The 13,495-nt window shown below is 43.9% G+C and overlaps 1 protein-coding gene across 7 annotated transcripts in view; it reads left to right on the top strand.

Annotated features, from left to right (window-relative positions):
• The window catches only part of ATP10B (ATPase phospholipid transporting 10B (putative)), a 200,122-nt gene that overhangs the window by 159,636 nt on the left and 26,991 nt on the right, over nucleotides 1-13,495 (top strand). For all 7 annotated transcript variants that reach the window (XR_003527648.1, XM_027643440.1, XM_027643439.1 and 4 more), the window contains 3 exons: nucleotides 8,074-8,278; nucleotides 9,351-9,436; nucleotides 12,078-12,184. Coding sequence is in view for 6 of the 7 variants with exons in the window: in XM_027643440.1 (XP_027499241.1) it covers nucleotides 8,074-8,278; nucleotides 9,351-9,436; nucleotides 12,078-12,184 (398 nt within the window). In the remaining variant the exon portion in view is untranslated. The remainder of the gene's footprint in view (nucleotides 1-8,073; nucleotides 8,279-9,350; nucleotides 9,437-12,077; nucleotides 12,185-13,495) is intronic.

Genomic DNA, 13,495 nt, shown 5'->3' with positions numbered 1-13,495 from the left:
GTCTTTATTTCAGATTTCAATAACAAGAACTCTGGCTCCTGCTCCAAAGGAAATACAAAGACAGACCAACATTTCCCAAATGCTGACTGTTCTCCAAAACTTTCTTGAAGACAAAAGGAAATGCAGTAACTTGTCTTCTTTTAACACAGAGCAAGGGAAATTGAAATTAAATAGGCTAGCCTGTAAACATCCTTCTTCCAATTTTGTTTTCCCAGAGATCAGCTGGAATGGGAAACCCAGGCTGCTGATCTAATGAAAGAAAAGACTCTTCCAGTAGCATGTTTAAGGAATGTTTAATTGAGAAAATGGGAGACAATTAACAGACATTAAAGTATTTTGGGGAGATGCAATAACTTAGATGTAATGTTTCATTTTGGAGATTGTCATTTCAGACCCAAAGCTTTTGGAATCATCCCAACTGTAGACAAACTTGTGCTGTCAGAACAAATCACCTATGTTTAAATGCCTCATTTCTCCTGGTGTTCTTTAAAATATAATTTGTCTGCTTTTAAGTTTTGCAAGCAAGGGGGGGCAGCAATTACTACAAAATGTGATTGTCAAAGCATTTATGCTTTATTATCCCTCTTTCATTGCATATAAATTTCTCAAGTCATCTGATTTCATACAACCCTAATTAGTTATTCTCCATCCATAACAGTTAATTATAATCTTCAAATATGTATGATTTCTATCAAGTTCATTCTGCTGCACCCAGACACCTTTTAGTCAAGACCTGCACAGAGATTGCTCCTTTCATCTTTCCTGTCAGTCAGTCCCCCCAGCCCTGCTGTGGTTCCTTCTCTCTGAACTCTCTCCAGTTTGTCACTCACTCACTAACAGGGGCTGCCACTGGATGGGAGGCACAGCCCTGAGAGGGAATGGCAGGGCAACAGTGGCTAAAAGCTGTTATTTAATTTTCTTGAAGTTCCATAATGTTCAAATATATGGCTTGGATGTGATACGTCCCTCAGATTTTGTAGAGGGATGCTACTCCATAGCATCCAGACAGGTTTTTACATCAAAATTCACATTTCTTGAAGAATTAACCTCATTTTTTCTCAGTGTTTCAATAGACACTAAGATACAAATGCAAGGACTGCAGAGTTCTGATGGCACAGCAGCAGCCACAAAAACATTCACTGCATTTAAGCTGTTCACATTGCTTAATTTGAAGCACCTAAACTTGGATATCTGAGTCAGTGACTTAGGGAAGCCTAGTTAGTTTATTTGCTTTGAATCACCCTGTGGAGCTGTTGGATAAGTAGATAAGCCAACAGGCATCCTAAATGAGATAACCTGATTACTTTTTCAATAGAAAGTTCCTCTGTGATGCTTCCAGGGCCTGTGGTTTTCAAGTAGTTCTTGCAAGGATCAGTCTCCTCTTCCTCTGTAGGTCCATTGATGTCTGTGATACAAAGAATTCAGGCTGCCCTTCACTGGAACTCTTCGTCTACTTAGTGTGAGGTTTTAGAACATTTAAAGATTTTTGCATCAGCACTAACTCTGGGTTAGTCCTACAGAGTGATGTGGAAAGAAGATAAAAACAAAGAACTCATCACTGTGTTGCACAAAACCAGAACTGCTAACAGCTGAAAAGCTGCAAGTGGCTTAAGCTGAACTCCCTGCTTTGAAAGAGAATTAAAATATTTCAGTCAGTTGGAGTATTGTAATTCTGTGTTGTAATTTTCTCTATGACTGCAGTGGAGCTCTGCCTTCCTACAGGCTTCTGAACATATCCTATACTTTATGTTTCCTTAGGGAAGCTGGGCAGCAAAGACAAAGGTTCTGTTTGAACCTCCCTCAGAGCTCTGGTCAGCTGGACTTTGGGAAGGGAGGAGAGACTGAACCTCCCCTGGATGCTCCCCATGGAGCTGGGAGAGTGACTGGGGTGGCCAGGGATGCAGGGACCAACAGAGGCTTCTGGAAGACAGCAGAGAAGGGCAGGGAACAGGCCTGAAAACAGGCATTAACCTGCTGTCAAATCTCAGAAGAAAGAAGGAAAGAAGCAAAGAAAGAAAGAAAAAAAAAAGAAAAGAAAATTTATTTCTCTCTGGACCCTGGAAACATATGCAGCTAACTCTGCCCAGGGTGAACCTGAGGGTTTGTAAAGTAGAAAGCAGGAGGAGAGGAAAATACCATCCTGCCAAGGGCACAGTGAGCAGAAAGATTTCTTGCCAAAACTTTAAATTAAAGTCTTGTTCAGCAGCTCTGAGTTTTCACTTGTTAAAGAGCCTTTTCTTTTAGCTTTATCATTTTTGTTTTCTAACAAAGCATAACTTTAAAGATGAGGAGCCTGCTGGAGGCTTTAGTGTGTTCATTTTATACACCAAAAAACCTAAAGCCTCTGTCCCACTTGAAATCTCACCATGTTCCCTCAGGCAAAATTGCAATGAATTTTCTTGGGCGTAGATATAGAAATATCAAGGCTCCACCTCAGTGGTGCCTCCTCTGAACAGTGCATGGATCTCATCAGCTGGGGGCTGAAGGACTCCTCAGTAGGTGCATTCCCAGGACAGCCCCAAAGCCACTGTCCCCCTGCCCAGTGTCACCATGACTGGGCTGTTCTCCACAAGGGACTGGCACTGCACTGGGCATCCTCTGCTCTGTCATCCCTGGGATTTTGGTGTGTACTTCAGCTACTGTGGAAATTTTGCACCTAGTTTAGCTCTGGATAAATGAATTAACAGTGGCTTTTAGTGAAGGCCCAAACACTTTGTGCAAGCTGAGGGGATTCTTCAAACTCCCACTGAGCTGAGAAAGTGTCCTTAGCCAAGAGTACACCCAAGGGTGTTGTGTCCCCAGGACACTGCTGGAAACCAGTGCTACCAAAATTGTGAAGGAATTAAAACCTGAATTCATCTTATGAGGAGGGTGCTGATTGTTTGGTGAAGGAATATGGGACATCCTGGGCTGACTAAATGCAAAATTAAAATGCCAACACTCAGCTGGGCCGGGCAGCAGCACCTGGAAGCCAAAGAGCAGCGAGGCAGGAGGAGGTGAGTGTGTGATTGCTGCAGTGAGGATCCTGCTCTCTGTGCAGGAAAATCCATAAATCCATTACTAATGCTACCACTGGTTTGTGTATTGCTTTATCAGAGCTTTCTCCAAGATTTATTACCTGCCAAGGCATTAAAGCTGCTTCCCAGAAAAGGTGCAGTGGTTTAGCAGTGGCAGCAGAAGTTAATGACTAAACATTAGGGGAAATAAATGAAAACCTGTGGGTTTGACTCAGAGCTGCAGAATTGTGGCCTCATGGCATTAAGATCCATCCTGCTGTCTGGATTTTTAAAATACCTTAAAAACCTGGAGAGAAGCAGGTTTCTACCTTGTGACCTCATGAGCTACAGGGTCATGTAAGGATATGACCACCAAAAAATCTTATATAGACTGTGGATCCTAGAAACTTCATAAGTTAATGAAAATCTCTAGAAACGAATGCTGATGATTAATGCATGCTAAGGACACTGAGTGACCTTGGAGTCACCTGTTAGTTCCTGCTGGTGCCAGGAAGAATCGTAACAATAGCGTTTTGTTCAAGGCAGTATTAAAAACAAAATAGATCTTCTTAAGTACAATGATCTATAACTTACAAAATGAACCCAGTAAGTCTAAGCAAATGTGCTCTCAACATGCTTTTTACTCCTATTTTATTTTATTTCTTCAAAGGCAAGTTAAAAGAGATCCAAACCCTTGTATATGAACACACAGCACGTTTATAGAGCTCTGGCACTTACTTAAAGTTCTCATAAAATTGAATTGATTATTGAAGTTGAACAGAGGCTTCTTTTATCATCCAGAGAATAACTTCCTTGGTACAATACTATAGCAGCTTTAGCACATAAAAGATAGGATCTGTTACTAACATTAAGGAATTTGGAATGCCAAAACCATGGCAGTGTTTGTATTTTATTAGATTTTAGAAAAAATTCACTCCCATTACCTGTCTCAACACAGTGTCCAAATCATGGAATGGTGAGGGTTGGGAGGGATCATCTGGTCCCACCCCCTTGCCATGGGCAGGGACACCTCCCACTCGAGGTGGGGAACCTGGGAGAGTTGGGGATCTGGGAAAGGCTGGGGCTGGTTCCAGCACTGGCTGCTGCCAAAGACATCCTTGATGCTGCTGGGCTGATGTCCAGGTCACAAACCACCTTCCCAGCCCTGAGTGGCTCCGTGGCAGAAGCCAGGGATGAGCCAACACTGAGGTTCCTCCTCGTGCTCCAACAGTGTCTCCAGCCAGGAGCCAGCAGCCAGGTTGTGCTGCACCCTGACCAGGGACAGCTCTCACATCAGCTCCTGGATGGTCCAGTGCCTTCCTTGAGTCCTGAACCCACTCCTTTGGTGTCAGTTTTGTGAAGTTTTGTGGCAGTAGCTCCAAACTGTGAGGCCCTGGAGCAACAGTGGTCTTTGAAAATATTCTGTGAGTTTTTTTACATATAAAGTCTGGTGTAACCTTTGATAGCATAAAACTGTGTGAGGTTTCTACTTGCAAAAATAGCCTGTGAAGGGTAAGAACCTTTGTGATTCACCCTGCTGTATGTGTAGAACTGAGATCTCAGAATATGTGCATTTTTTATAAAGCAGGTGATGCTTGAGGAGGCCATTTTCAAATACAACAGTTTAGCAAATTTATATACAATAAAATACAAACATTGGAGTTTGTCTATTGATGACACTGATATATTTTTCCAGGTGTGGCAATTTAGGGAGTGAAAGGGAGAGAAAACAAGCTTTACTTTGAACTGTAAAGGATCCTGAGATGGAGCTTGCAGTAATTCAAGGGAATAAGACTCATTGAACTCTAATTGGCTGATAAAATGCTTTTAGGTGATAAAGATTTTGAAGATCTTTCTCTAAGACAACCTAGGACATGTAGACATGTTGTGGAGTGCATGTGAAAAATTACTTTTATTTAATTTCCTCTGGGGAGCAGAACAATAATTTTTGTTTGCTCCCATTCACCATCCATTTTGACCCAGTTTTTGTTTGAGATTTATCTTTATTGAATCCAAGAACGAGAAATCAAATTGTTGACACAAAGTCAATAATTTATTTAAGTTTCCCCATGATCTCCAGTGGCAGCAGGGTGTTTTTATGATCCTTTTTCCCAGAAATGCCTTCATAAAGTCTATTTAGTTTGGGTCTTCTGGTCAGATTTGATGGGTCCAGTAACAGTTCTGGCACTTTGGCTGTTCAAGGGAAGCTCTTTTCATTGGCACTGTCCTCTGCTGGACATTATCATGCTCCCCATTATCCCAGGACAGCAGGGGAACACTTGTGAGTGTGCTGTTGATAAATTGCTGGTAAAGGAGAGAAGGAACTGAGGAATTCTCTCTTACCTCATGTCTCTGATGTGCCACAGCCCTGATGCCACGTGCTGCAAGAATCAGATTTCCAGATTCCCACCTACTGAAAATCATCACATCTTGTTTATTTTATTGGTTAAATGCATTTGCCCTTTTTATATGTTTCTCATCAGACCATCTTGGATTTATGAAGCTCCTCTGTTTGTTCAGCAACCAGAGCTTGTGCTGTGAACTTTAATCAGTGAGCAGAAAATGGGCAGCATTCCCAGTTCCAGGGATTGCTGGAAGGAATCTGCTTCATCTCAAAGCATTGTCAGGCAACTGGGCCAGTGCTGCCATGGGGGCACCGGGCTCAACAGGAAGTGTTTTTCTCCCTTTCATCCACTGGTAATTCTCTATAAAGTTGTAGAAAACCTTTCTACTGCAGGAAACTGTTAATCTTCCAGCTCCAACTGAAGGGTCCTGTCAGGAGCAGAAAATGTGTTTCTCTGCCAAACTGAATGTTCCTTGGGAGAGAGGGACAGGCAGTTCACCTGAGAGCAGGTCTGGGATTCTGGCAGTTCCTGAGCTCCAGTCCCTGTGCTGAGTTCTGCTTTTCCTCTGATCTAAAAGAGGTCATTTGGCTTTTCTGACTCATCCTCTCCTCTGTAATTAGTGAATGGGCAGGACCCTGAAGCTTTATGTGTAATGTGCGTTTTGTAGGGAATTATTGAAAAGATATTTCAAATCTGGGATTTCTGTGCATTATTCCAGCTACAATGGTTTCTTTGAGCTGGTGTGGGACAGAGCCAGCTGGGCAAGGCCCTTCTGTGGTGTTTTGTGAGCAGGGAAAGTCAGAAGTGTGTCCTGTAAACCTCCCACCTGCGCAGGAGGTGACGTGCAGGGAGGGGGATTGTCCTGCAGCAGCCACAGCAAACATTGTGTGCAAAGTGCACACGGCTTCCAAATGTCCAGCGTGGCAAGACAAGCCAGCTGCTGTCTCTGAACTGATTTTATACTCTCTCTTTTATGCTTTAAACAAACAAATTTAGAAGTCCTACACAGAAAGTGTTTGACATGGGAAGGATTCATATTTATTTAGTTGACTTGCTATATTAACTTAGTATCTATTTTGCAGAGCATTAAATACACAACATACACCTGCTGAAATACTTTTTAAATAGAAATTGATCTAGATTTTTTTTGAATGTGTAGCAACATCAAATTAACTTACAACAATTTTTCAGTGTGGTCTTTTATGTCTGTTGTTGAGCAAAAGAGAAAGGATGTGCAGATAAGTAGAGTCAGACAAAATAAGAAAGAAGAATGAAAAATTCAGGAAAGAAGAATTAATGTAAGAAGTAAAAACATAGTGCTGCAACACCATCATTTAGTAAACACCTCCCAGCATTAAAGGGATTTAAGTAGTTAGGTTGAGGGGTTCTTTTTTTGAATAAAAAGTGGATACCACTGGGAAATACAGAGGATTTAATTGCTTGCACAACCTTTGCAGGTGGCTGTGTTTGATGTTGTTCTGAAGGACAGCAGCCAAGTGTGAGGGTTTGCCTGGCAGCACAGGCTGGCTCTGCTCTGCAGAAGGCAGAAAGTAGGTTAGCAGGAAGCAGCCCTTGGCCTGGCTCTGAAGCAGAGCTTGGAAAAGTGCTTTGAACTGGAGCAAACCCCTTTATCTGCTCTGTCACTGCTCCCTTCTCTGGGTACAAACACTGAAATGAACAACAGGATTCTTCAGGCAATAGATGGGGATGATGAAAAACTTAGAAAATAAGACTCTCATTACAAGAGACCTTTTAGTGTCTGTCTGCTAAAGTATCATGAGCATTTTCCCTCTTACTGAGCAAGGCATAAGATGATTTAATTATTCATTTTGAAAAAATAATTTCCTCTCAAAGAGTTAGAGGAACCAAGCCATTGTTGCCAGAGCAGTTTTCCCATTAACTAATTTTAAAACTTATTGTGCAATTTTCGGTTGGCTTAGATGGTTAAGAGCAGTTGAAGGATTAATTATTGAAAATATAATGCCAAAAAAAAGTCTGCTATTTGCTGAACCTCTGAGCACTGTTCTGTTGATGAAATAGTAATCTCATTTCCGTGAACCCCATAGGCTCTTTTTCTTCTCCTTTTTTTTTTTTAATCATTTAGAAGCTCTTTGTTTCTTACTTTAACTTTTCCATTAAACTTAGACTCTGGTTGCATTTTTTTTTTTGCTCAATACTAAGGGTCATTTGTCAGGTCTTCTACCTTTTGAAGCTGTTCCTGTGCACTAAACTCAAGCTTTGTAGCTCCCTCTTGAGAATTACAAACTGTAAAGACCTGAAACAAGTGTAGCTATTACTTTGCTTCTTTCAGGATCTATGTGCTGATGTTGGAAAGTATCTGAGACATAGTCACACAGTCAAAAAATTAATAAGTTTTGGTGAAGTGTCTGAATTTCTTCAATAAGATACTTTAAATACTTCTATTGGTCTAAACTACGTTCTAACTTTTGCTGTGGAGATTACAGGGCTAATGCTAGAATGAAAGAGAACTTCAGTTGTAGTTGGGTGTTTTTTAGTTCCATTATTTAATTCCAAGATTTGGTTTGAATGTGACATGTGGTGAAGTGACACTATGGAAGTGTCTGACTCATTAATTTCTGGCTATTGGGCTGTGTCCTTTAAAAAAAAAAGTCAATGAGCCCCCAAGCCCTGTTTTCTCTTCCTGAAGCCCCCAACCCTCATGTCCTGCTCCCCCAGTGTCCCCCTTCCCCTGACGGGTTTTTGTGCCCCAGGGAGGAACGCGCTTACGTGGAGAGGTGCTGGAAGGACGTGAGAGTGGGGGACTTTGTGCAGCTGCAGTGCAACGAGACCATCCCAGCTGACATCCTGCTGCTCCACTCCTCCGACCAGAGCGGGATCTGCCACCTGGAAACCGCCAACCTGGACGGGGAGACCAACCTGAAGCAGCGGCGGGTGGTGAGGGGCCTGCCTGGGCAGGTGAGAGCTGGGAACGGGCTGGGCTGGGACACAGCTCTGCCAGCACATGGCACAGCCTCTGCTGCTGAGGGGGTGAGTTCTGCAACCACTGCTCCTGAGGGCATTAGTTCTGCAGGGGTTGGAGGAGGGCTCGTGGCCCCTCTGCCCAAGGGGCCGTGGCTTCCCCAGCGCTGGTGAGGCCACCCCTGGAGTGCTGTGTCCAGTTCTGGGCCCTGAGCTCAGGAAGGACATTGAGGGGCTGGAGCAGGGCCAGAGAAGAGCAACAAGGCTGAGGAAAGGACTGGAGCACAAGTGCTGTGAGGAGAGGCTGAGGGAGCTGGGGGGGCTCAGCCTGGAGAAGAGGAGGCTCAGGGGAGACCTCCTCACTCTCTGCAACTCCCTGACAGGAGGGGGGAGCCAGGGGGGGGTTGGTCTCTTTTCCCAGGCAACCATCAGCAAGACAAGAGGGCTCAGTCTGAAGCTGTGCCAGGGGAGGGTTAGGTTGGATGTTAGAAAGAATTTCTTTGCAGAGAGGGTGCTCAGCCATTGGAATGGGCTGCCCAGGGAAGGGGTGGATTCTCCATCCCTGGAGGTTTTTAAGGACAGACTGGATGTGGCATCAGTGCCATGGGCTGGGAACCACAGCGGGGTTGGATCAAGGGTTGGACTGGATGATCTCAGAGGTCCCTTCCAACCCAGCTGATTCTATGATTCTGTGATTCCATGATTCTATGGATCCTGCTCCTCCCAGGCAGCTCCTGCCCCACACTCCCTTTCCAGGCACATGGGTGTGTGGCAGCTCAGCCAGGGGCTGCTCTGAGGCACACAGGGTCGACAAAATTTAAAGAAAGGAATCTTTTACAGGAGTATAGCAAGCATTTTAATAGGAACTGAAGGTAAGGTAAATTAAAATTAAAAAAATTGTATGTTTGACATCACTTTGAGATTCAGTTTGAATGCTTAAAACCACCATTTTTTCATAGACCAGGGAAGTGCTCCAGCCTTGGGGGTCTAAATTAGGCTTCTCTTGGTCTCTGACTTTTCAAGTATTCATTGCATTTGACACTAACTTTCAGTTCATTTTCTCTTGCAGAATGCTTTGTTTGAACCCGAATTTTTCCAAAGCACCATCACCTGTGAGATGCCAAACAATGACCTCAATAAGTTCCAAGGTTACATGTAAGTGTTTGTCATCAGTAAATGCATTTTGTATCTGAACTTCAGTATTTCTCTTGGAGGAACTGGATGGAAGGAAGTATTTTGGGGATATTGATGGTTGTCACTATTACCTATTCCTGGATTAAGAAGTCAGTATAAAACACAGACTGGACTCCTTTTCTGAGGGGAGGCAGAACCAAGGCTTGGCACTGAGTTTGTGGTTGTTCCATACAAGCTGTTCTCACAAGGCTTCAACTCTCTTCAAAATTTAGACATAAGCTCATTTAAATTTGACCTAGTGGTTAGACTAGGCTAGATTTTAGATATAAATCCTTCCTAATGTTTAAAGGTACCCAGCTTCATGGCTCTAGTTTCTTCATCTTTACAGCCCCAGGGACAAGGTGTCCAAGAACTAACAAGCAATCCGGATTTTCTTCTTGTTAGAAAGTTAGAAAAAGCAAACAAGCAAATTCCTATTGAACCAATGTATTAGATTGTTGCGAAAATGTGCTCTTTTTTTAGTGTTTCTTCATTGAATAATTCTGGCACAGGCATAACAAGGAAATCTATACCAGCAAATTCAGCAGACTTAAGCCCTTCCATGGACTGTAAGGACGTGGCTCATGTCCTAAAACTCTCTCACCCTCCAACACAGGGCAGCTGTTTCCCAAGGTGCTCTTCAGAGGTCTCAGTCCATGCTGATTCCCACACCAATGTCCTACTGTCCCAGACCAAATCCCTACCCCATGTTATGCAAACCATTTAACTGCCTGACTGTGCCACATCCCACCCATAGCCCGGGTTTAAGTGTTCCTGTAGCTGAACTGGAGTTCCTGTCCCTGCAGGGCAGCAGGGAGAGCTGCAGCTGGAGCAGCTGCAAAGGGCCAGATCAGCCCCAGTGACCCCGAGGGGTGTCCCCCATCAGCACTGACCCTGTTTGGGCTGGGTTGGGGTCCCTGCCCTGTGAGGGTGGTGCCTCCCCCAGCAGTGCCATTTCTCCTCTCCTGCATTATCTCCTCAGGCACAGAGAGGTCAGGTTTCTATTGATTGCTGGCTCTTCTTGCTGGCTTTGGGACCACTGGGTTTAATCTAAATTGAAGCAATCCTTCCAATTAGCCTGAGTAATACAGCCCAGGAGCACTGAGATTATAGAAATGTGGGGGATGTGTCACAGGAAAACACACACAAATACTCACCCTTAGGACCCAGCACTGGCTTCAAAATCTTCAACTCTACTGAAAGTCTGTAACAGAAATCTCTTTGGTAAATGCCTATTATCTCACCTGCTTGCTGAAATATGGAATTAGCTGCCTTTCTCTCCCTGCTTCAGGGGTAGATGAAAGAAGTTACCAGGGAAAATTACTTGCTAACAGTCAGTGGAGTTTCCATCTTTGGTCTGCTGAGATTTGAGCTATTTTGTAAACACAAATTACTTGGAACAGGTTACCTTTTTCTCCAAGAACCCTTAATAAATTATTGAGGCTCTATTGCCTTGCTATAAAATAGCAGCAGTACTGCCTCTGCTAAAATGATCTGAAAGAACTTAGTGCCATCCACCTGACACACCTGACCAGAGCACATTCTGTTCAGGGAGGTGCAAGAAGGCTTCTATTAAATGAGTTCACCAAGGCTGAATGTAGATTCCAAGAAAAACAGATTTCTGGCATAAATTTTTACAATTCTAGCAGGTGTAGGCTGTTGGCAGCTACACCTTTTCCCTTGTCTGGTGTAAGTAAGGTAACCCTGTGCAGCTGCACTTGGACATGGGGCTGGAATGAGCCCTGAAATGGCACCCAGCTGTGCCCCCATCTGAGGGACACTGCTGTTTGCTGGTGAAGGCAGTGCCAGGCATCAAACACAAAGCAGAGAAAGATGCATATTCTTGGAAAAAAATAATCTTTTCTGACCCTGATGTTTACATAACAAAACAAGATGGAGTGTCTTCAGTAAAAAATCTCAGCCTTGGTGAAGGACTCAGGAGGAAGGTGCCAGAGTGGGCAACAAAAGCTGGACAGAGGTTGGTGTGAGCATTTATTTTCAGAGGCACATCACTCACTGCCTCCCTGCTGGAGCACTGACCTCGTGCTTTCATCAGTTGGTGCTGTGAGCAGAAGGGTCTGGGGTGTGAGGGAACACCTTTAGCCAGATGACAAGTCTTGCATCCAGGGTGAGACTGAGGGAGAGTTCTCAGCCTGGAGACTGCTCAGGTGACCTGAGGGTCAGAGAGATGAGAAGCCCTTTGGTGGCTGACACAGAGACAGAGGCTCTTGCAAGGTGTGGGTGTATTTGTCTGAGCCATGACCTGCAGGCAGACCCTGCTCAGCTTTCCAAAAGAACTGTGTCTGTGAGAAGTCACATAATGTGTCTGGGTTTCATTCATGAGATACTGAATCTGCCTGATGAGGCACCAAGGGAAAGCCAAACTTGCTCTGTGTTGACCTCATCTCACACACACACACGATGCAAGTGGTCTTTAAAGACAGATTTCTTCTTCCCTCAACTTCTTGCTGGAGTCTTCACTGAAGCTGAGTGAAATAAAAGCAAAATAGGGCCTTCAAATTTACTTGATTTCAGCTTATAACAGACAAGCACACAAAAATTTTGTTTAACACTTTATTAGAAGAAAAAAAGGAATTGCTTCATTTGATATTCTTTCTTCTAGGGAGCAGCCAAATGATGAACGGGTTGGTTTTAACATTGAAAGCCTCTTGCTCCGTGGATGTACAATCAGAAATACTGAGGTTGCAGTGGGAATTGTTATATATGCAGGTAAGATATACTTTCTGTTCAGGTAAACTGAGAATTTCACTGTAAATATCCCTAAAGAAATAAGTATAATCTAATATTGCACCATAAGTCAACATTTTGTTTTAAAAACTGGGAGTCCAGAAGAAAATTACATAACTTTTTTTTTAGGGTATTACTCATCCATCTCCAAAGCCAGCAAGTCTTGCACTGGGTCTCTGGCAAGTGCCAGTATCCTTGTGCATGTCAAATATCTTGCAAAAATATCCAGACAAGTAAAGAATTGCTGAGGTGAGTTTAACCCTCAGCTCTGCAGCTCTGACTATGACACTAATTCCATCTGTCATAAAACCTACCCAGCTGCCCTGAGGGAGGTCTCACTGGCTCCTCAGGGTGGAAACTGGTGCAGCTGAAGATCTACCCAGAAAAAAACAAAAAGGGACTTTCATCTGTGAGTGTCATCCATCCATTTGATCTGTGGCAGTGCCAGCACACAGGAGGCAGCAGCTGGAGGTGACAGGGAGGCAGCAGCAGCACAGGTTTGTGCTGACACAGACACAGGGTGTCCATGCAGCCATGAATTCCTGCAGCACAGACCTGGACCAAGACAATGCCAGTGCTCAGATCAAGAGCAGCAGTGCCAGGGTCAGCAGGGGGTCACTTCATCTGTCTCTCAGCATCTTTTACCTCTGGACTGTCACCACTGCTGGGACTCAGGGAGCATGATTTATCATTGGCTTTGCCAGCTGTGCCCTCTTCTGCTCCAGACAGGAGGTATCAGCCACCCTCTTCTTTGTAGGTTAAGCAGAGGTCACTTCAAACACAACAATTAATCCCATGGGCTAATTTGGTCTTTCCAGTAGAGTTATATCACTTGTTTCATGTCTAATCAGCAGCTTCAAGGCCAAGCCACCTAAAAGAAAATAGAAGTCACCAACTTTGCAGGAGTCATTTAGGTTGGATTAATCTCCAATCCACAGAACAATTTACCTGACAACTGTTTATTTCAGTACTGCAGAACTGGGATCTAAATGTCTGTAGCTCCCCTATGTTTCCAAGGTAGCTGTGTCTTTGTGGGCCTTTCATTGCTCTCTCTGAACACCACATGTGAGGGTGGTGCCTGCCAGGGAGAGGAGGAAAGCCAGAGCTGAGCTCAGCCCTCATTTTTTGGATGTAACCATTACATAACAACCTCAGTAGGGATCATTCCCTATAGAATTGGAGTAGCTTGTCACCTCTTCTCCTGTTGCAATTCCTATTTTTCTTCTGTTTAGTTAAGATCTCCCATTAAGTTCCTTGACCACCAGCACAGATCCTCATGTGGATGTCTGTTTA

The sequence above is a fragment of the Corapipo altera genome, unplaced genomic scaffold (assembly GCF_003945725.1).
Source record: "Corapipo altera isolate COAL_440 unplaced genomic scaffold, ASM394572v1 75, whole genome shotgun sequence".
Classification (NCBI taxonomy): domain Eukaryota; kingdom Metazoa; phylum Chordata; class Aves; order Passeriformes; family Pipridae; genus Corapipo; species Corapipo altera.
The sequence above is the reverse complement of the archived record's forward strand: the minus strand, read 5'-3'. Positions and strand labels throughout refer to the sequence as shown.